We start from the raw sequence: 22,908 nt of genomic DNA on the forward strand, positions 1-22,908 counted from the left end.
TTTAGTATATGTTTCTAAGTCCTACAGCTTGATAAGGTCTATACCTTCGATAGAGATTTATTTCCATTTTAAGATTTGTGTTAGTGTTTTAGAATTGCAAATTACAAGTTGATGCCATATTTTATTCTCTACTTTTGGTAAAAACTTTTGTTGATTATAATGATTTCTTGTCTTTGAGGTGTGTCTTAGGAAGCCAGAATGTACAGTGATTAAATTATGAAGTGGTAATGCCATATTTTTACCAGAATTGTAAAAAGATTTGGCAAACAATAAAAATACACTGGACCTAAAAGATATGTATTCATAAATGGTTAAAGGGGACCTCCAGGTAGAGGTTAAAAAAAATGAAACTTCTGTAGAAGCATAACGCATTACTTACCTATCTATTCCAGTTTTGAAACTACCAAAAATCCATTTGTTTGGGGGGGTTTTGTTCTGTATTGTGTTTCTGTCCTCCCTGGTTGAGCATTTCCCAGAATGCAATGCTTTCCCTCAGCTGATCATCACAGTCCCCCACCCATCACAATCAGTAAAATTAGTGCAGCACCTGCTTCTGGCCGGTCAGAGATGGTGGATCACTCAGGGGATTGGGGAATCCAGCAAAGCCTCCTGTGAGATCACTCCCTGCCCCCTGTCTGCATCATCAGCCTGTACTCAGCAAACACACACAATGTGAGACAGAGGCATGGAAGATTTGTCTCCTAAGGGGGGATAGCAGCAGGAGCAGGAGACAATGTGAATTGGCATAGAGGCCATTTTCTTCACTTCCTGGATTTCTATCAGCTACCAGAGGGACAGAACCGCACAGATACAGTAATACATTGTATAGACCCATCTATATAATTTTTAATGTACTTTTAATAGAAAACTTATCTTATCCAGAGTTCCCCTTTAATGTTTTGCTTATATTGACAGAAATGATCAAATAACTGTATACATTACCTCTCCACATTCCCCGATGTTCTTCTGCCCTCTGTTTGCTTCCTGGAGCCGCCGCTGTAGCTTCAGAGCTTCCCTGAATTAACAGGCCGCTCAACCAATCACAGGCCCGGACCACCGTGGCCAGTGATTGGCTGAGCGGCCTGTCAATTCAGAGACTGCTCTGCAGCTACAGCGGCTGCTCCAGGAAGCAGAGGGCAGAACACCGGGGAGCGTGGAGAGGTAATGTATACAGTTTAGGGCAAGGGCCGCACGGATAATGCTAAGAATGTCCGTGCAGCCCTTGCTAAACGATTATCGAGTTGTGTAAAAGGCCCAGTATACAAGCCCCATCTAGCAGATCGGCACTCCTTTACATTATTGATGGGACAGTCTAATAGGACCCTTAAAGAAGGGGTTTACACATAACAGAATCGCAGAGAATTTTACGATGCAAGTTCGCAGCAAAATGCTGCGATTCCCCTCCTGTCAGTTTCAATAGGATTACAGAATCGAAGCGGAATTGTCATCCCAGTCTGCGCTCCGGCTTGTTCTGTGGCTCCCGGCATCTGGACTGCTCAGCCAATCAGTGCACTGCAGCGGGACAACGCACTGATTGGCTGAGCGGGATGTCAGGATGCCGGGAGCCACCGAACAAGCCGGAGCGTGGACCGGGTAATGTATGCACTGGGCCACGGGATGTAATGGGGCTGCCGCTTACATACTTGCAGCGGGATGTCAATTCTACCTGTTCATAGTCAGATTCCTTGCTATTCATAGTCACGTGTTCTGCTATGTCTCTTGGCTATCTCTCCATTCATTCCAGTAGCTTCACCAGGCTGATTAGGAGCTGGGAAACACCCTTTTCTATGGCAAGAGCACTGGATCCTAAAGGTCACCCTATCACATCTATCAGACACTTATGGCACAGGCTATAGCTATGTTCACACTACGTAAATTTACGGCCGTAGTTCTCGCCACAGAACTACAGCCGTAGATTTGCAGGGTGGAACATATCATTGTTTGCTATGGGATCCCGGCCGGAGCGTACACACATCGTATACGCTCCGGCCGGTTCCCATGCGGCGTCGCAAACAACTGACAGGTTCATTATTTGCGGACGGAATTCAATGAATCCCGTCCGCAGAAGGACCTGGCAGTTCATACAGTGAAGCGAGCGCCTCCGGCCGCTTGCTTCACTGTGGGCTATGGGAAGCTCGGCTGTGATGATCCGGGCTGAGACCGGCTGTTCCGTGACCCGGCCGGAGTCACGGAACGGCCGGTCTCATCCGTAGTGTGAACATAGCCTATAGGTGCGAATATCAGCTTAATGAGTACCACTATACCCACTGCTTTGGCTCTGTGTTTCATCCTGTATTATAGCCCATCCTCCCCCCAATATCCCTGCTTTTTTGTCCTTTTGTATAGAGTTTTTTCTGGGGTTTTATATTTTGTGAAACATAGACATTCTAATCAGGAAAAAGAGAGTGTCCAAACCTCAGCACGGTACTCCACATTACAGGAGCCCAGCACTATGTGGAGGTAGGTGTGTAGTAGCAGTCACCTGAAGTCTGGATTTAGCGCTGGACTATAATACATGATGTAACTAAATAAATACATCGAAGTAAATCCAGCATCTAGCAGAGTAGTCACAAGGAGGCTCCCTGGCCTCAGGCCTTATACCAGCTGATCCCCAAGGGTTTGACAAGTCAGACTTGCAATGCTGTCATGCTGGCTTAAAGGGGCCTCCTCCTCATTATCCAGATTGGGCCACAAAACATTTTCCACTTTTTGGCATTCTCATGCTTTTGGGCTTTTCCCACCCAATAACAATATGAATAAGACTCACCAAAGCTACACCCCCTGTATCCAATAACCCCATAGCAGGTGCTGGGTCGGCTTCTATGGTATGTACGGTGGCCTTGGTGGACATGTCTGTAAACCAGTGGCGTCGCTAGGCTTAATCATTCGGGGCCCAAGCCCCGAATGATTTCAGCCTAGCCCCGAAAGTCTTTTTGATCCCGCCAGCGCCGAAATAACAGCAGCCGGGGTCTGTGATAGATCACTATCAGAGGCCCCAGGCTGCTGTTACTTCAGCGCTGGCGGGCCGCAGGAGCGGGATCGGCCGGCATCACTTCCGGACACCTCGTGACGTCACCCCGCTCTTCATTGGACAGAGGGCCGCAGTGGACGCTGCACGCTCTGGCCCGCCTGCACTCCAGGGACGTCACAGCCGGCTGTAGCGGGGCCAAGCTTCTCCCCCGCCGCGCTCCTCCACCTCAGGCTGCAGCTCGGGGTGAGTATTGTAACCCCCGGGGGGGTTACTGTGCGTGTTGGGAGGGGGGGCTGGCAGTGTAGTGTGTGTGATATCAGGTGGGGGAGTGTGTGGGGAATAGTATTGGAACCCGGGGGGGCGGGGGGCTGGCAGTGTGTGGGGATGGTGACCAGATAGTACTCTGTGTGTGTATGGGGGGCTCAGATAGGGGGTAGTAGTGTGTGTATGGGGGGGGGGTTAGATGGGGGTAGTAGTGTGTGTATGGGGGGGTCAGATGGGGGTAGTAGTGTGTGTATGGGGGGCTCAGATAGGGGGTAGTATTGTGTGTATGGGGGGGGTCAGATGGGGGTAGTAGTGTGTGTATGGGGGCTCAGATAGGGGGTAGTAGTGTGTGTATGGGGGGGGTTAGATGGGGGTAGTAGTGTGTGTATGGGGGGCTCAGATAGGGGGTAGTAGTGTGTGTATGGGGGGGGTTAGATGGGGGTAGTAGTGTGTGTATGGGGAGGTCAGATGGGGGTAGTAGTGTGTGTTTGGGGAGGTCAGATAGGGGGTAGTAGTGTGTGTATGGGGAGGTCAGATGGGGGTAGTAGTGTGTGTATGGGGGGCTCAGATGGGGGTAGTAGTGTGTGTATGGGGAGGTCAGATGGGGGTAGTAGTGTGTGTATGGGGAGGTCAGATGGGGGTAGTAGTGTGTGTATGGGGAGGTCAGATGGGGGGAAGTAGTGTGTGTATGGGGAGGTCAAATGGGGATAGTAGTGTGTGTGGGGGGGCTCAGAGGGGGGTAGTAGTGTGTGTATGGGGGGCTCAGATGGGGGTAGTATGTAGGGGGGGTCAGGTGGGGTGTGTGTAGGGGGCAGGTTTATTGTAGGCAGAGGGGGGAACTTTATTACTATGGTGGGTACAGTAGGTGCTATATTACTATATAGAGGGCACAGCAGTGGGGGCATTTTTACTATGGGGAACACAGCAGGAGCCCTATTACTATATTTGGGTGCACAGCATGGACACTATTACTATATGGAGGCACAGTAGGTGGCATTACTACTATATTGGGGCACAGTAGGAAGCATTACTACTATATTGGGGCACAGCAGGAAGCATTACTACTATATTGGGGCACAGCAGGAAGCATTATTACTATATTGAGGCACAGCAGGAAGCATTATTACTATATGAGGTTACAGCAGGAGGCATTATTACTATATGGTGGGCAAAGCAGGAGACATTATTATTATATGGGAGCCCAGCAGGGGACATTATTACTATATGAGATCATAGCAGGGGACATTATTACTATATGGAGGCACAGTAGGGGCATTTAACAATGTGGGATGGCACAGCAGGGAGCATTATTACTATATTTGGGTGCACAGCTGGGGTATTCTATACTGGAATAATGCACAGCAGGGGTATTCTATATGGGGATGCTGCACAGCAGGGGGGTTATTCTATATAGGGAGGATGCTGAGCAGGGGGGCTATACTATTTGGAGGCACAGTTGAGGCCTATAATTTATGCAGACACAGAGGGAAGGGGGAGCTACAACTATGTGGGGGTAGAGAAAAGGCCTATGTGAGCACAGATAGGGCATATAGGGCACAGAGGAGAACTAATTACTGTGTGTGCTGGAGCAAGGAGCCTAAAATGTTTTTCCTGGCAGATTCTGAAGAGAAGGGTTATGGCTCCGGCTGAATGGAAAAGAAAGAGAAAAGTGAGCGAATCTGATCAGAGAAGACGTCAACTGTGAGTCACAATTTCAATTTCAATTCGATCATCTGTTTAAAAAAAAGTTACACACATATATATATATATATATATATATATATATATATAGCGTGTGTGTGTGTGTAACGTCACTGCAGAAATCAACTCAGGGGGCCCGTGCCCCGGATGTTTTAAGACCCTAGCAACGCCCCTGCTGTAAACCATACTTTGTATTATTAGAAGCTTATTCCATGATTTCCTACAGTAGAAGAAAAGTAAGTAGACTCCAATGTACAAAAGAAACTGTAGAGTAACACAGAGCCTTCTAAATATACAGAATGTACTTGGTCTATTTATTAGACATGTGACAGACAGTAAAGAAATGTGACAGTATGTCTGGACGCTATGACAGCTAATGCCCTGTGAAGCAATGTTCAACAATGTGTCATGTATCTGTAGGTATCACTGCCTATGACACAACGCCATGTACATTATGGGCTGTGTGAGGTAATCGGTAACAGAATGTAAAGCTGGAGTACTTACCATTGCCCTGCACTGCATTGTCTCAGGTCTCATGTGCATTCTTAGAGGGTGAGCCAATATGGACCAGGCCACGTAACACCAAGTACACGTGGATCTAATTGTGGACAAAAAATAAAAAATAGTAAAAATTACTGGGAAAATTGTTCAGGTAACGCCCCACCCCCACCCCGAACACACACACAGACATACACACACACACACGCAAGGATCGGTGGAGCAGTTGCCCATAGCAACCAAATAAGTCCAAGATGTATGTCTGTACAATGAAATATAAGATTAGAAAGACATTGGTGAATTCATTAAACTTAACTATAAGCAGGTTGTAGAATTATAACCTACTGATATTGGCTAATGGTAATGGTGACAAATTTTAATATGCGTTGGTTTTCATTAAAGCGAATGTACCACTAGGTACATTGCTTTTTTGTTTTTTTTACATGAATAGATCAGTGCCGCAGCCCTTTTTTTGAATCACTGCCCAGTTTCCATGCCTGGCAATGGTCTATTACCGAGCACCGGACTGGCATGAAGCAATGGAGGCAGGACCGCCGGCCCTCAGTGTGACAAAACCCTCTGCTTCATTAGAATCAATGGGGCCCCATCACAGAGGGAAGATGGTCACACTGCGGGGGCGGTGGGCCCACCTCCAGTGCTTTATGCCAGGCCGGTGCTCGGTAATAGACAGGCACTGTGTGCTGGAACTCGGTGGCAGTTCAAAAAAAGGACCGCAGTCTATTCATGTAAAAAAACTGTTTTATTGATATGTAAATTAGGCAGGTCGGTACACTGGGGGCAGGACTACTGCTGATACAGTGCACCAATCTGCCCCACCATTCATCTAGCGCTTTGCAGTGGTTTGTATTGGGGTATTGGTGTATTGGGGACATAGACTGGGCAGGATGCAGGGTGATAAGAGTTGTAGTTTTGCACAAGTGGAAAGCTCTGTTCTGTTGGATTGTGATGGCATTTGTATGAGGGCAGGAATGTACCAGCGACTACAGGACGTCCCGGTGACCGGACATCAGGACATCACCCTCACGTGTCACACGTCTCCCGGTCACAGTACTGTACATTCCTGGAGTCCCTGTGCAGTACCGCGGCCGGCCGCTAGTGTCGCTGTGAGCAGAGTATATAGCTGCGGCCGGGCACTGCCGTACACATCACACATCTCTCACCATGCTGTCGTGCTCCAGTCGTTCTCTGCTCAGGATCTGCCGGCCCGGGGTGCTCACCTCCGTAAGGACGTGCAGCGGAGGCGGCAGCGGCAGCAGCGGCGATAGCTCCCGTAAAGGAAACCCTCAGGTGTACATGGATGTAGTAGCGGACAACCAGCCACTGGGACGCATCGTGCTGGAGGTGAGCGGCCGCTCCGGGGCACATAGAGTGGGAGCATGTAGTGATGGTCCTATGTGGCGCCCTCTAGTGTGGGCAGCAGGCCCTGCAGGTCACTGGAGAGGTTATGTCACAGGCAGGAGGGGTTATAGCGCCCCCTATGTGCGGCAGGGAGTGACCTGTTACCCTTGGCCTGGTCCTAGTACAGGCTGCTGCTATAATATTGTTGTATCTACTGTTCTATTTGCTTTGTTGTTGTAGAAATGAATGAGCCTGAGCAGCAATACCAGACACAACCTAAATACAGGGGTGGCGCTGTTTTTAGATCAAAGCAGACTTGTTTTTCTAATGTTATGTAACCTCCATGGGATTCTGGTGACCAGCCATAGGGATCATAGCCAACCTGACTAGTGACAATGCATAGTCTGCTTCTGGGACTACACCAATGGTATCCAGCTGCTCCCAAACTACAACTCCCAGCATGCACTGACACCTGTGAAGCCACAGGTTGGACGTCACTAGTTTAGAGTGATCTAATGGCCTTGTGTGCTGTTGTGCTGAGAGCACACTTATTGGTATTCATCAGTCATTAGATGTAGCCAGGAGAAGCACTCAGCTAGGCTCTTCACTCCCTCTCCCAGTCCTGCAGCAGGAGACGGGCTTTAATGTCTCCTGTATTGTGTATGTCTATGGTCGTTCTTCATTTGCTTCAGTCAAGGTCATGGTGTCTGTTATCTTTGATGGTGCGTCTGCAATATTTGTCCCCAAGTGCATGCAAGGTGACCTTAGTCCCTTAGACTGCCAAGTGGAAAGTGTATAGCTGGCCGTTCTGTGATGTTTGCTGATGGGAGCAGCACCAGTTTACCCAGTGCGATGGCGTGGACCTGCCTGTTCCCTTATTTGTTATACATATTCATCTATTATAATATGGATTAAGGCATTGTTCTCGGTAAACACTGTACAGTTGTGCTGTCACACAATCCAGGCTGGTTGGATAAGCAGTGACATTGGTCATGTTGGCCGTCGCACAACCTTTCGCCACATACCTATCACCTACGTGGTGTTTTATTCCTCCTCTTATTCATTCAGCAGCTATGTAATGATCGGCATAGTTTTATTAGTCCTGTAAAGTTAACATCTTTGTGCAGCTATGTAAGTCATCCCTGTAAATGAGCTTCACGTGGTGCTAACATACATGTGTGAGATCATCAGGCGGATCTGTTCTATAGGAGGTAATGGGGGAGGAAATCCATCAGCCGTGTACAGTAGGTGGCGGAGCTGTGCCCCCACATATAGCAGCATAATACATGGCTCCGTCTGGAAGAGGCTCCAGGACAGGTGTGTTCTTTGGGTTTCCCTGGAATAATTTATATTGTGTCGTCCAACCTGTTTGGTTATTAATCATCAGAATATTTTGATCATCAATGTCTTGGGTTTCTTTGTTTTCCTGAAAAATTATTATCCTCATTGGGATACCTTGGTCATCGGTTTTGTCGGTAAATGGTAGCCTCCTCCAGACAGTACATTGTAGTCTACCTTCCTGCCCCATACTCCAGCAGTCCCTGACCTCCTCTCTTATGAAGGTGCCAGCTATAGAAAATGTAGCCCATTCAGTACAAAACTTTTTCTTCTACTGGGGGCACCAGGTCATCTAACAACCTGGCACCTGTCATGCCTGGTTGCAGCAGTGACTCTTAGTACCTATTAGTTCCCAATAACAGTGTCAGTCCTGACTTGGCTCCAGTGCTCACCAGCATGTTATCTGTCCCTATGAACAAACAAGACTTTAAAACATGAATAATGTTCCCATTTGTTTGCTTCCCTCCAGAATACACAGCTTGTATTGTAAGTAAATTGAGTGCAGAAGCTTCTGTAGGGTCCTCTCTCACTTGTCTCCGTCCATTGTTGTCCTCCTCTATATACGCTGATATTCTCTGCCCCATACTGTGCGGTGCCGGAAGTTGTTGGAGGGGAAGTCCTGCTCAGACATGTATCTGCATTTCACTGCTGTCAGCTCGAAACCAGGAACAAAACATAGCGGCGTGTACAGCTTATTATAGCTGGTAGTGATGCAAGCGCATGTTGTGTAGAATAGCTAGTTAGGCATTGTGTTTGGGATATGTTCGCTGCATATTCTTCTATAATTCACTTTGCACACTTATCCCTTTTTTTTTTTTTTTTCCTCTTGCAGTTGAAAGCAGATGTGGTTCCAAAAACTGCAGGTAAGTGTCATCTACTTCACTGTAATAAAAAGCTTCTGTCCTGTGGGGTATGATGCTGCCTGGAGCAGGCAATGGGTTTAGAACACAGTTGCCCTTATGATTCTTAAAGCAACTCTGTACCCACAATCTGACCCTCCCCAAACCGCTTTGGATAGCTGTTTTTAATCCAAGATCTGTCCTGGGGTCCATTCGGCAGGTGATGCAGTTATTCTCCTAAAAAACAACTTTTAAACTTGCAACCCGTGCCAAACGGGAGTATCTATGCCCTAACTTTTCACCACCCCTCCATCCCTCCTCCCCACCCTCTTCATCATTAGGAATGCTCCAGGCAGATTATCTCCTATTCGTCAGCTGTGTGAATACTGAACATGGGCTGGATCGTTAACCACCTGTGCAATGTTCAGCATGGAGAAAATGTTTCAGTGGCATTCCTAATGAGGAAGAGGGTGGGGAGGAGGGATGGAGGGGTGCTGCAAAGTTAGGGCACAGATACTCCCGTTTGACACATGGCTGCAAGTTTAAAAGTTGCTTTTTTAGGACAATAACTGCATCACCTGTCAAACGGACCTCAGGACAGATCTTGGATTAAAAGCAGCTATCCAAAGGTACAAGTGGTTTGGGGGGTCAGATTGTGGGTACAGAGTCGCTTTAAAGGAATTGTCCATTAAAGACTCCTCTTATTTTAGAGCGACTACACGGGTTAGCTGGTCGCTCCAGATCCTGAGACCTCTAGGATTTGGTTTTGGCCATACACTGTTATGCTTGGCCCTGCTTGTACTTCAGTCTTTGTTCTCACTATGTTGAGTCACACCACAGTTTTCTTCGGCTAGAGCACCTATATTCTTCTAGCTGGACATGTAGGGGATTGGGGCGATCATGAAATGAGCTGCAATTGTTATGTCTGATCTAATAATAGACTGGCTTATATCCTAGGATATAGTAGTAATCTGTGGCTAGTAGATGGTTCCTGGCTTCCCTGATGTTTAGTTAGACTATAAGGATTCCTATACACAGTAAATGAAGCATCTGGTACTTGCTTTTTCCCCTCCCACCATTGAAAACACATGGCTGAGCCACAGCAAACTCGTACAGCAAAAGGGGGCTTGCATTCTGATTCTATTGCTTTATTAAAATAGATTTTCTCCTAATACTAGTGATTTAAAGTCTTTTTTTTTTTCTTTTAATCCCTAGAAAACTTCCGGTCCCTGTGCACTGGAGAGAAGGGCTTTGGCTATAAGGGATCCACTTTTCACAGAGTAATTCCCAGCTTTATGTGCCAGGTATGTAAACCGTTCTTTCCTTTTAAAGGCTGCTTTCTTTCATAAACAGCAACATTTTAGGTATAGCGAGAATACATATGAACTGCCTATGGCCACACCAAAGAGTACTAGTATAAAACAAATGAATAAATATCATCACTTTCCCTACAGGGTGGAGACTTTACTAATCATAATGGCACTGGTGGTAAATCAATATATGGAAGCCGCTTTCATGATGAGAACTTCATTTTGAAACACACTGGACCAGGTAAGTGGCCATCAATATGGTTATCCAGGGGGCTGCTTGTATGGACCTTAAAACAACCATCAGAATGACATCTCGTCTTCTGGCTAACATCCAACCTCTGTACACTCGGCCGATCTCCGTATCTGGGCCCCTGACTTCTTTGGTATTATGCTGTACTTACGGCTTTATTCATGTGACAAGGTGCTCTACTCATTCCTATCAAGTAACAGAGTGGAGTACGCTGGAAGAATGCTGTACTCGGCTCTTCCCGTTGGCTCCATAGGAATAATAGAGCCGCGGGTCATGTGCCTTACCCATAACTCTATTAATAAAGCCTGGGACCCGATATAGAGGTCGGGGGGGGGGGAGAGGAGGAGGTCAATATTTTAATGAGATTGTTTTTGTTTTTTTGTTTCCTGCCTACATAGGTATCCTCTCCATGGCGAATGCAGGGCCAAACACAAATGGTTCTCAATTCTTTATCTGCACTACAAAAACAGAATGGTGAGTATGACTTTCTATGTAACTCATAGAGGATCATGCTGGGAACATGTGACCTGCCAGACCATAGGTAGTAGAAAACCGTGCACTGTCATGCAGACTGCTGTTTACCAATTTATTTCTGTTCATACTAGATTCTGATAGATATCTAATCTCCACACATCCACCATTGTGCTTTGGCATCTAAGTATTGTAAGGACATATTCCCCAAAGCCAATATGTACATGCATTCACCAATGTTGCCAGCATTATCAGCAATTTTGTACGCCCATCGGTGAATGCTTGGGAAAGGGGGGGGGGGTAGCATGTATTTATCATCTTTTGTTAATATATCCTAACTATAGTTAAAGAAAACAGTTTATTGGGATGCAGTCTGCAGCTAATGGCTGGGGTAGGTGATACCTCTGATCGCAGCCATGGACATAAGTTGTAATTATGGCACATATTGAATCTAAATTACTTTCCCTGAACCAGATTACTAACAAGGAGTCTGCCATTCCCCCACCCACTAAGGGGGACATTTATCATTTGCACCTTTTTTTGCGAATATTTTTAGCACTGTGCACTGGCTTATATCTTTGCAGCCTAGTAAGGTATTTATGAACATTCACATGTTGGTTCATAAATCACCTGCTATAGCTTCCCTGGCGCTGTGCATTTTACTGCAGGTATTCATGAATTGACCCTGGTTAAAAAAGTTCCGCTACCCTGGGACTGGAGTACAGATGCGAACGAAAATGCGAAAATTTCAAAATTCTCACATGATAAATCCCGGCTGAGAATATTCTTACGGATAACCACGCCCACAAATGTCAAGAAGGCAAAAAACTGGAGTAAGCTGTCATATTCACACATACACCGAGCTACACTGTTTAGTAAATCTGACGAAGGGCTGTGCACATCACACTTACGCCAAAAAATACTAAGGAGCACAAGGTACACTGCTTGATACATGTCCCCCTAAGTGTCTATTGGTGTTTACTTGGCTGTCATCTGACTCCCAAAGAAATCCTGAATGTTACCTCTTACTCTTGTAACTGGCTGTTACACCTACTTTATGTGTCATTCCAGGCTCGATGGCAAACACGTGGTTTTTGGGCATGTTAAAGACGGCTATGAGGTCGTAAAGAAAATGGAAGCTCTCGGCAGCAAGAATGGACGTCCTTCCAAGAAAATAGTCATATCAGACTGTGGAGAGCTCGATTAATGTGGTTACTGCCACATTTTACATAAATCACTTGGTAGCTGTGAATTTCTGGACACCTAAACTACTATTATGTACAATGTGAAATGTATTCATGTCAATAAATGGGGTAACTAGGGGAAAACTAAGAACTGGATGGTGTGCCGCTTCACTGAGCCTGTAATATGTTATATTATTATTGTAGAAGTGGCTAGAAAGATTAGGAAGATGAAGTTACTGGAGCCCGCTCTGACTCAATATGAAATTATATGGAAAAAGAACTAAACACATTGAAATAACCTGGATGAATTTACACTTGATCCTTCAATGAATATGCACTGTCTTCACCGATTATCTGTGAATTGCTTCATTTCATAAAGTATATTCACTGCCTGGACTTCTATATTATTGCTGTAATGGGTTTCATGTTCCTGGCTGTAGATACACTATTGCACTGGTGTTGTATCTGTGGGGTATAAATGGGTCTATTCCCCTTACATTTCCCTTAGGTTGTATTTCTCATCTCTATGGTGGCTGTTATGCTGCTGTGTCTGTGATATCCCAGGTAGTGAAGCATTGCTCAAATGATTTCACTGAGATTTCCTCCTAAGCTGTATGTAGGTTCGGTAATGCCAAGGTTGATGGCAATGGCTTTAGCTGCATAAGGGGTACCTATTGGTTCATATGGATTTGTCACCCTGTGGGTGTGGGCCATGTGTATGGTTCTTTTAAGCTACAGGTTTCATTTCATGATGATCTGTGTGTATGTACATTAGGAGTATCTCTGTTTCTGGCAGTTATGTAGCTTTTATACGGCACATTACACCAGATTACTGATTTGCAGGCTTCATCTGTAATTTTCAGTTGTGCATGAGCTAGTGGGTGCAGCCGAATGTCTAGCGTGTCTGCCATACTCTACACATACCTCTATACATACCCTAATAAGCAGCAGCATAGAAAATATTATAGAGATCTAATGAACACTCTAAGATGTGTATTAAGCACTGGGGTGAGATCTGTCACTTTCAGCAGCTTCTTTGTGGTAACTTTGTTGCCTCTGCAGCTACTCCCTCATCTCCATCCTCGCCTTTCTCCACCATAGGCTTGTAGAATTGATCTGCTTTTTCTTTCATTTTTTGGAAGGGTAGTAGGTGGGGGGAGAACCTTGATAAGAGGATTAAAAAAAGCATTTTTCTCTGATAAGATATAGTATAAAAAGTTTCCTACATCTACTATTCATGCAAAGTGTTCTGAAATGACAGTAGTCATTTAATATATTATATGGTACTTTTACTGGTGATCCTTGTATCACCTGCTGTAATACATTTTACAACCTTTGACAAGTCATTCTAGTACTAATCAGCTAGGTCTATATGGCGACAATGGGTTGCACAATAGCCGATTTTTATTGTGACAAATATTTAGGCAAATTGTCTGCAACTTGCGGTCATCAAAAGCAAAGTCGTGCAATCTGAAGCAAAAAAAACATCAGATTTAGATTTTGGACAACTGTTGTGTTTGCAGTCACCAGCCGCAACACGTGAGATTTCGGTCTTCAAGATGCACTCGGTCGCTATTTTATAGGTGTGTTCACACTAGAACGCTAAATGTTAAACTTGCATTTCAGACCTTGCCTATCATACCTGTGATCTATTAACTAATATATGGTGTTCTCTTGTAGTAGGTTTTAAAAAGATAGAAAATTATGTTTAAAGCCAGGTTATAAGTCTCCCCCACTGTCTTGTGAGACACATTCCCTTCTTGGGGCTGTCTCACATTGGCATTAACCAGGTGCCAATCATGTACATTACACTCAGGTTGTATAGGGCATATGGAAATCTGGGAAGAAGTCCTTGTTCTGTATGGCTTATGCAAGTGAATGTCCTACATTTGTTGTTAGAGACTGGGTACCCATCCAATGTATCTGCTGTAGCAATAGGAAAGGATAAGGTAAAGTAGGACTTTATTTTTCTGGTACAAGTTTACATTGTACATTGTCTAGCCTTAGTCTGCCTTCTATGTGTTAATACGATACAGTGAAATAATGAACACATTCTAGACATGTTTTGTACACCGGCTATCAGAAAACGTCTATTTATTGTTTTATAGGATTTGTTTACAAACAAAACTTTGTTTTCCCAAACTCATTTATTTTATTTTTATAAACAAAATATTTGTAATTTTGGTTAACAGATTTTGGCTTGTTAAAAAAAATTGACTAATTAAATTTTATTTTAATAAAACAATGTCTTGTGGTCTAAATTATGTAACCTATTTGCTCCTTCAGGGTATTCAGAAAAGAGAAAGCACGTGTGTGTGTCTGGGGTATATGGGACGTGTGATTGTAAGACGACTAGCAGGCTACGTGGCCATGAAAACTGCAGCTTATTGTTCATTCATTAGCTTATGCCAGTATCTTGTTGGTGTGTGTGGTGTTTTTTTTTTTTTTTTTTTTTTTTTTTTTTTTTTTTCTCTCATTAAGTGTTTTGTTTAGTTTCTTTGTGTAAGACCAACAAAAAAAGGTAGAAAAACTGAAAACATGGCCTTAAAGGGCTATCCCAGAGGACAAATTGTACCCTTATGGTGCATTCACACACAACTTTTTTTTTTTTTTTTCCCCTCTGCCATCACAAAACCTAGTTGCTGGACCACAAAGTGACAAACTCCATACACACAGCACACCATACCCACAGTTTACAAAAAAGAAAACCAAACCCTCAGCATGCTGCATTTGCCTTGTTGGTAAGGTATATCCTAACCTTCAATTAAATTCCAGCTAACACCTGGCCGCTTGCAAAAAAAACTAAAAAAAAGCCATGGCGCTTTTCCAGGATTTTAAGGCAGTGTAAAGTCAGCCTTTTGGGAGACTGAGTACGCCGGCCTTAATAAATATCCCCTAAGGGTGGGTTCACAGTTAGGAATCCGTGCGGATTCCGACACTCACGGCTATGCACATCTCCACCTGTGCCGTAGACTGGTGGATTCCGCCATCTGTCCAAAGAACAAACAGGTTCATTCTTTGGACAGATGACTGAATCCACCACACCATAGAATGGAGTCTATGGCACGTGCGGAGATGCGCACGTGGAGTTAGAGGCGGAATCAGCAGGTTTCTATGCTCTTTTGTTTTTTTGTTGTTTTTTTTTTTAAGATGTTTTGTGGCTTTTTGTTTCAGTCCCCATCACCCCCCCCCCCCCCCCCAAGAAAAAAAAACACAGTGCAAAAGTTGTGTCCAGCCTTAGGCTATGTTCACACACTCTTGAAATGGAGTGGATGGCTGCTATTTAATAACAAATAACAGCCGTTATTTCAAAACAGCAATTATTTGCCATTAAAGAGGATGTACCACCCGGTGGTGCACGGGATCCGTGGGTTCAGGTAAAAGAGGATGTACCGGGTGGTACATCCTCTTTAAATGGTGGCCATCCACTCAATTTCAACGTTCAGAGCGGCGACCCCGCTCTGAACCGCGGCGGTCCCGGGTGCCGCTTGTAGCCCGGGACCGCCGGTATTAGCGGGCACGGTCCGATCGTCGTGCCCGCTAATACAGTAATCAGATGCAGCTGTCAAACATGACAGCTGCATCCGATTACCGGATTCAGCCGTTCCCTGGTGTCTAGTGGCGGAGATCGCTCCTCCGGGACGTTATCCCGGAGGAGCGATCTCCGTAACTGAAGCCGGCCGGGGACCTCTCCAAGATGGCGCCGTCCCCGGCTTGGTACTCGTATGTTTTCGACTGCAGCAGCTGAAAGCAAACGAGTGCCGATCTCATTGATCTTTGCTGTATATCTATACAGCAAAGATCTCAATGAGAGATCAAAGTGTATATACTAGAAGTCCCCCAGGGGGGCTTCTAGTATATGTGTAAAAAAAAAAAAAAAGTATTAGTAAAAAGCCCCCTCCCCTAATAAAAGTCTGAATCACCCCCCTTTTCCCTGGTTATCAATAAAAGTAAATAAATAAACATGTTTGTTATCGCCGCGTGCGAAATCGCCCGAACTATTAATTAATCACATTCCTGACCTCGCATGGTAAACGGCGTCAGCGCAAAAAAAATCCCAAAGCGCAAAATTCCACATTTTTGGTTGCATCAAATCCAGAAAAAATGTAATAAAAAGCGATCAAAAAGTCGGATATGCGCAATCAAGGTACCGGTAGAAAGTAAACATCATGGCGCAAAAAATGACACCTCATACAGCCCAATAGACCAAAGGATAAAAGCGCTATAAGCCTGGGAATGGAGCGATTTTAAGGAACGTATATTTGTTAACAATGGTTTGAATTTTTTACAGGCCATCAGATACAACATAAGTTATACATGTTACATATCGTTGTAATCGTAACGACTTGAGGAACATATATAACAAGTCAGTTTTACCCCAGGGCGAATGGCGTAAAAACACATTCCCCCTAAATAAAAGAAATGCTTTTTTTTTTTTTTTTTTTTTTTTTTTTTTTTTTTCAATTTCACCACACTTTGAATTTTTTTTCCTGGTTTTGCAGTGTACTTTATGCAAAAATTCAGCCTTTCATTGCAAAGTACAATTAGTGACTCAAAAAATAAGGGCTCGTGTGGGTCTGTAGGTGTAAAAATGCAAGTGCTATGGCCTTTGATGCACAAAGAGGAAAAAACGAAAATTAGCCTGGTCCCAAAGGGGTTAAATTAGCTGCATAACAGAATTGCAGCCATCTGGCCAGCATAAGAACTGACCATGTCACACTTTTTTTTAGGACACTGTTCAGACAGGACATTTCTGTGGTTTCCAGGCACCCAGATACATTTCCCTTTGATGGCATAACCCTATAATATTGTGTGAATAAGGGTTTATTTGTTGGAACCACACCAACAACTGCTTTCGCTTACAGAGCCCCATTCTCATCTAAATGCATTGTCTTGTATTTCAGCACTGGCAAAAGCAGTAAGGTGTCTTAAAAAAAAAACTGCATAGCTGTTGCAACTGATAGGTGTCCCAGCAGTCCCAGACCCCATACAATTATGCACTGATGGTATAGTACAAGCAGCACTTCTATTTGGCTGCGGTTCTTAAATACTACCACTAGAGGTCCTCAAAAGCCGTCAGAAAGAACCTACATATAAAAACGTCCAAGAAAATCACAACGCTTCAAAAATAAAACAAAGTGACATTAGTCCAACATTAAAATATTGTTTGTTTGTTTTTTACTATATCTTTAGGGTGCTGTGCACTTTATAAATAGATAGATAGATGCCCCACTGCTTGCTATGCAGAACATGTGAGAGTTGTCAGACATTTCCCTTATATTGTTGTATGATATAGGTGTTTTGCTGTATTGCACAGTTTCATATTGTTCTTATGTAATATTACTGCTTTGTGCTTGTATTGGCTGTGAATGAGAAAAGCCTATTCACTTACATAGCCCCATAGCTTTACATGATAACGTTCTAGTTAGTGGGAGGAGCCTGTTCTCTCCCAAGAGAGGGTATGTGCACACTGCTTAAAACAGACGGAAACTCCACTGCGTAATCTGTCGCTCGCACATGCTCAGGGACAGTGGCGGGCGCGCGTCTCCACCCGTGTCATAGACTCCATTCTATGCAGGGGCGGATTCCTTCCTCTGTCCAAAGAATGATCAAGTTCATTGGATGGAGGAAGGAATCCACCTGTGCATAGAATGGAGTCTATGACACTGGCGGAGACGCGCGCGACGGATTACGCAACAGAGTTTCTGTCTGTGTGCACATATCCAGAGTGGAAGATCAGTGGGAGTCTAGATAGATAGATAAATAGTCGCCAAGTGAAAGCTGTGTATTTACATGCATTCAAATGAATATGCAACTATATAATGAACTGCAGCACCTGGTCCGCAAGAGCTGATAGGGGTTGTCCAGCTACTGTTATGATGGCATAATCCTGTACTGAGAGTGAGGGGCACTGTACTGCTTTGGGGCCCAACATAATATAAAAAAAATCCTAAATGTTAATATATGTATAACTTGACACAATATACAAAAATACAAGAATTACTTAGAGACTATTGGGAACAGCACAACGGAGCACTAGCAGAGAATGTATTGGAAAATCATGATTTTTGGCTATGGGATGGACCCTCGATTCCCTTTGAAACAACTCATTAACACAGACTGTGCAATAAAGGCACAAAACACACTTTTTGGTGTTGAGATGGCCACAGCTTTATATAAATCACAGAACTAAAACAATCACAGGAGTCAGGTGAAGTGCTAGGTCACTGGGATTCTCGGATACTGTTAGATTCCCAGCTGTCTGACATACAGCACCCGGCTAGACAGGGGAGCGTCACATTCTGGCTTGCCATTCTAGTAGAGCCAGTCTACTTTAAGGTCCCCAATGACCCTACTGAAGATTTATACTCCTGTGCTTAACCACCGTGCCCACCCCTGGATAATGTTACCATTCTGACATCCTTAAGGCAGACTGGCCACTTCCAAGGCTGTTCACCACCATGAGGTTTACCATCCTCTATGAGTTAAAATAAGTCCACCATAACTTACCTGCATTGTCTACCTCACTCCTGTACCACCAAACCAAAGCTTTAACAGACTGAAAATGGTAGCGTGATGCTGCTGAAATGTTGCCTTCTATGGATTGCTGCATTTTGTACTTTTTTTTAATAAATTCTCACATTTTTTTCTCACAAGATTGGTGTGCCGTAGAATATCCTGCTGCATATATTGACGTCTGAGGTCAAGACTATCTGCTGGAATCCACACATCTACCAACCAGTGCTGCTCAGTTTTTGAGGCCTGGGATTCATACTACCCTTCCTTGTGAAGCTGAGCTGGTGGGGCAGAAAGCAGTCATAAATGCAAAGTCTATATATATACATATAATATATATATATATATATATATATATATATATATATATATATATATTTATACGTGAGTACGAGGAGTTCTTTTTTCAAGTATCTACACTACAATCCCGGCAGGGTACTGTACTAATTAGACAAGCAGGGCCGGTTTTAGACTAAATGTGGCCCTGGGCAAAGTTGAAGGTGGGGCTCCAAATGCTGAAATATTGTAGCAACAATTTAAGGTCCCCATATATTTTACTCTTTTATTGGTGGTACCTGCTGCTTCAGGTGGGTTCGGTCATCAGTGTAAGGTGTATGGGGCTCTCTGGACAGTCCTCTGACAGATTATATCAGTGGACATAGGGGTTCGGGCTTGATAGAAAATCAACATCCAACCTCTTTGTTCTCAGAGAGACAAGCCACCATCAGATCTGTCTGGCTATGGCTTACCCCTCCTATAGAGGACACAGGAACACTCAGATGTGCTGAACATTCCTGTGTATGGGGAGAACGGGGTCGTATGGCAGAGATAATTGTCAGCTGAAGGATTGTTCAGCCAGCAGCTACTGAAAGTGTATGGCCACTTTAAGGGCCATATTACACAGCCTGATATTCCGGAGAAGTGATGCCATTCTGGTAGAATGGAGCTCGCTTAGCAAGCCTACTACATGGCTCAATTATCGTGCGGCAAAGGCTGTATATATATAAATACAGTATATATATATATATATATATATATATATATATATATATCTCATTAGTGATGTGTGTGCAGCCCTTGCTGTCATATAGTAAACAATAAAGATATATACTACCTGATCACGTTTCCCCGGTGTCCTCAGGCCGTGTCTGTGATATATACTACCTGGTCACATTCCCCGGTGTCCTCAGGCCGTGTCTGTGATATATACTACCTGGTCACATTCCCCGGTGTCCTCAGGCCGTGTCTGTGATATATACTAGCTGATCATGTTCCCTGGTGTCCTCAGGCCGTGTCTGTGATATATACTACCTGATCACGTTCCCCGGTGTCCTCAGGCCGTGTCTGTGATATATACTAGCTGATCATGTTCCCCGGTGTCCTCAGGCCTTGTCTGTGATATATACTACCTGATCACGTTCCCCGGTGTCCTCAGGCCGTGTCTGTGATATATACTACCTGATCACATTCCCCGGTGTCCTCAGATATATACTACCTGATCACGTTCCACAGTGTCCTCAGGCCTTGTCTGTGATATATACTACCTGATCACGTTCCCCGGTGTCCTCAGGCCGTGTCTGTGATATATACTACCTGGTCACGTTTCCCGTTGTCCTCAGGCCTTGTCTGTGATATATACTACCTGATCACATTCCCCGGTTTCCTCAGGCCATGTCTGTGATATATACTACCTGATCAGGTTCCCCGGTTTCCTCAGGCCGTGTCTGTGATATATACTACCTGGTCAGGTTCCCCGTTGTCCTCAGGCCTTGTCTGTGATCTATACTACCTGATCATCAGCCAATGATTTTTAAACTTGCCAAAAGACAATGATTACTTGATGACTGTTGTCTTTATATACACAGAGCGATATCGGCCGGATTAGGACAATTTTCGCTCGGTGTATTAGGGCCCTTAGTCACAGTCAGTCAGTTCAGAAGGTTACATGCCGGGACTGCCACTACAGGCCAGGACCTACGCAGATTCAGGACCCCCGCTACAGGCCAGGACTGCCGCTACATGCCGGGGCCTCCGCTACATGCCAGGACTGCTGATAGTGTTGTAAAGATGTGTTGTATAGATTGATCACTGCATAATGACACCATATACAGACCAATATTAGCACCACACCATGACCGCCACATAATGACTCTATATATACACCATATACAGACCAATATTACCGCCATAGACTGACACCATATAATGACTCTATTTATACACTATATACAGACCAATATTACCGCAATAGATTGATCACCGCATAATGATACTATATACAGACTAATATTACTGCCTTAGACTGACGACCGTATAATGACTTTATATACACTATATACAGACCAATATTATGTGGCGGTCACTCTATGGCGGTAATGTTGGTCTGTATAGAGTGTGTATGTAGGGTCATTATGTGGTGGTCAGTCTATGGCGGTAATATTGGTCTGTATATAGTGTATATGGCGATATGTGGTGGTCACTCTTAATGACTCTGTATATATACACCAATATTACCGCCATAGACTGACCACTGCATAATGACTCTATATATACATTATATACAGACCAATATTACCACCATAGACTGACCACTGCATAATGACACTATATACTGACCGCCATAGAGTGACCACCACCTAAGGACTGAATACCACCTTATTTTTTTCTCAATAAAATACACCGTATTACCTTAGTGACATCTATACATAGGAGCTGTAGCCAATCACCGGCCTCAGTTACACTATTCATAGGAGCTGCAGCCAATCCCCGGCCTCACCTGCAGCAATTACATAGGACTGATGAGGCCGGAGAATGGCTGCAGCTCCTATGTACAGTCTATTCACCTCAACATTTCTGCTGGACAGTGGAGTCAGTAGTGCTGATATACACACTATATATATATATATATATATATATATATATATATATATATATATATACACACATATACACATACACACATATACACACACAGGCAGGCAGGGATCCGCTCACTGCAGCCCTCTCCTCCATCGTCCCGACTGCTGGTACATTACAGCAGTCTCACCAGGAGGACGGAGACAGGTCACATGGTACAGGTGGCAGGTCACATGATGCAGTAAGAGGGGGAGCTACACTTCGGGAGCAGAGCGTCCTGCAGCCTCTGTGCGACCCCAGATAGCAGCTATTAGCTCCAGCCAGGGATCACTGCCAGAGCCTGCAGGACGCTGTCTGTGCGGTCCTGCCCCTGACACATAATGTAACTGTGGCAGGGGGCCCCAGGGAGATGGGGGCCCTGGGCAACTGCCCTAACACCGGCCCTGTAGACAAGGGCCCTTACATGGCCCCTACACTACCTTTGCTACACCCACTCTTTCTCTACTCCTTCAACTCTACCTAGAAGCTACCTCAAGTGTTGTATATTTCAGACTAGTCCCTGTGAGCGGTCCCTCATTTGTACTTAATTGTATTTTACTTAATGTTTTTACAGGTAAAGTTTCAATACTTGTTTAAGTGCTGAACACTCAATTACTTGCGCCGCATCTGCACCCGCACTACCATTCTACCAGAGGACCTGTGCTTGTGTGTCCGGTGGGTATCACCACCAAGACAATATAACTTAGAACTACAAGTCCAGGAAAAACTATGAAAATTGTGCAAAACAAAGCTAAAGCATGACTCATCCTCCAGGAGTCATCCTCCAGCACTCAGGAGTGGAAAACCACCCTGTGGAAGAAACCTCTAGGAAACCATGGCTAAAGGATTGCCCTTCCCTTGGGCTTAGAGGGTTAAAGCCAAACTGTAACTAATCTAATGAAAATAAAATCGATATTATTAATGCCTGGTACCTTGGTATCACGCACAAACAGATAATATCTACAATAATACATGCATTATTAGACTTACAAAAAGAGAATCAGTTGTAAAGATTAAAAACGGGGAGGCCGGGAGGGAAATGTTTTTCTCCAGATCTTCTTGTGAGAGAGAGGAAAGGAGAGACAAGACAGAAAGTTATATTTTTTCCTGAACCCCATGCTTCTCATGGCAATGCATTAGGCATATAAACCTCCCTCTTTAAGCAGAACCACCTGTGCTAAAGTGTATCGCGTTATACAGACAAGACTGCAGAGGCTATATGTCACCCAAGCCCAAAGTCAAGTTCCCCTTTGCTTAGGACTCTGGGCAACTCTATTTGTTGATTTTGGCTCCAGAGCAAGAATAGGTTAGG

General features: G+C 44.5%; 1 protein-coding gene across 1 annotated transcript; it reads left to right on the forward strand.

Annotated features, from left to right (window-relative positions):
- The first annotated feature begins 6,590 nt into the window (after positions 1 to 6,590).
- On the forward strand, positions 6,591 to 12,575 carry PPIF (peptidylprolyl isomerase F). Its single transcript, XM_069980895.1, has 6 exons — positions 6,591 to 6,796; positions 8,964 to 8,994; positions 10,186 to 10,274; positions 10,425 to 10,521; positions 10,929 to 11,004; positions 12,073 to 12,575. Exons 1-6 carry the CDS (start codon positions 6,617 to 6,619, stop codon positions 12,206 to 12,208), a joined length of 609 nt encoding a protein of 202 aa, XP_069836996.1. The 5' UTR covers positions 6,591 to 6,616; the 3' UTR covers positions 12,209 to 12,575.
- The last annotated feature ends 10,333 nt before the right edge of the window (positions 12,576 to 22,908 follow it).

This window comes from Dendropsophus ebraccatus, chromosome 8, assembly GCF_027789765.1.
Source record: "Dendropsophus ebraccatus isolate aDenEbr1 chromosome 8, aDenEbr1.pat, whole genome shotgun sequence".
NCBI classification, from domain to species: Eukaryota; Metazoa; Chordata; class Amphibia; order Anura; family Hylidae; genus Dendropsophus; species Dendropsophus ebraccatus.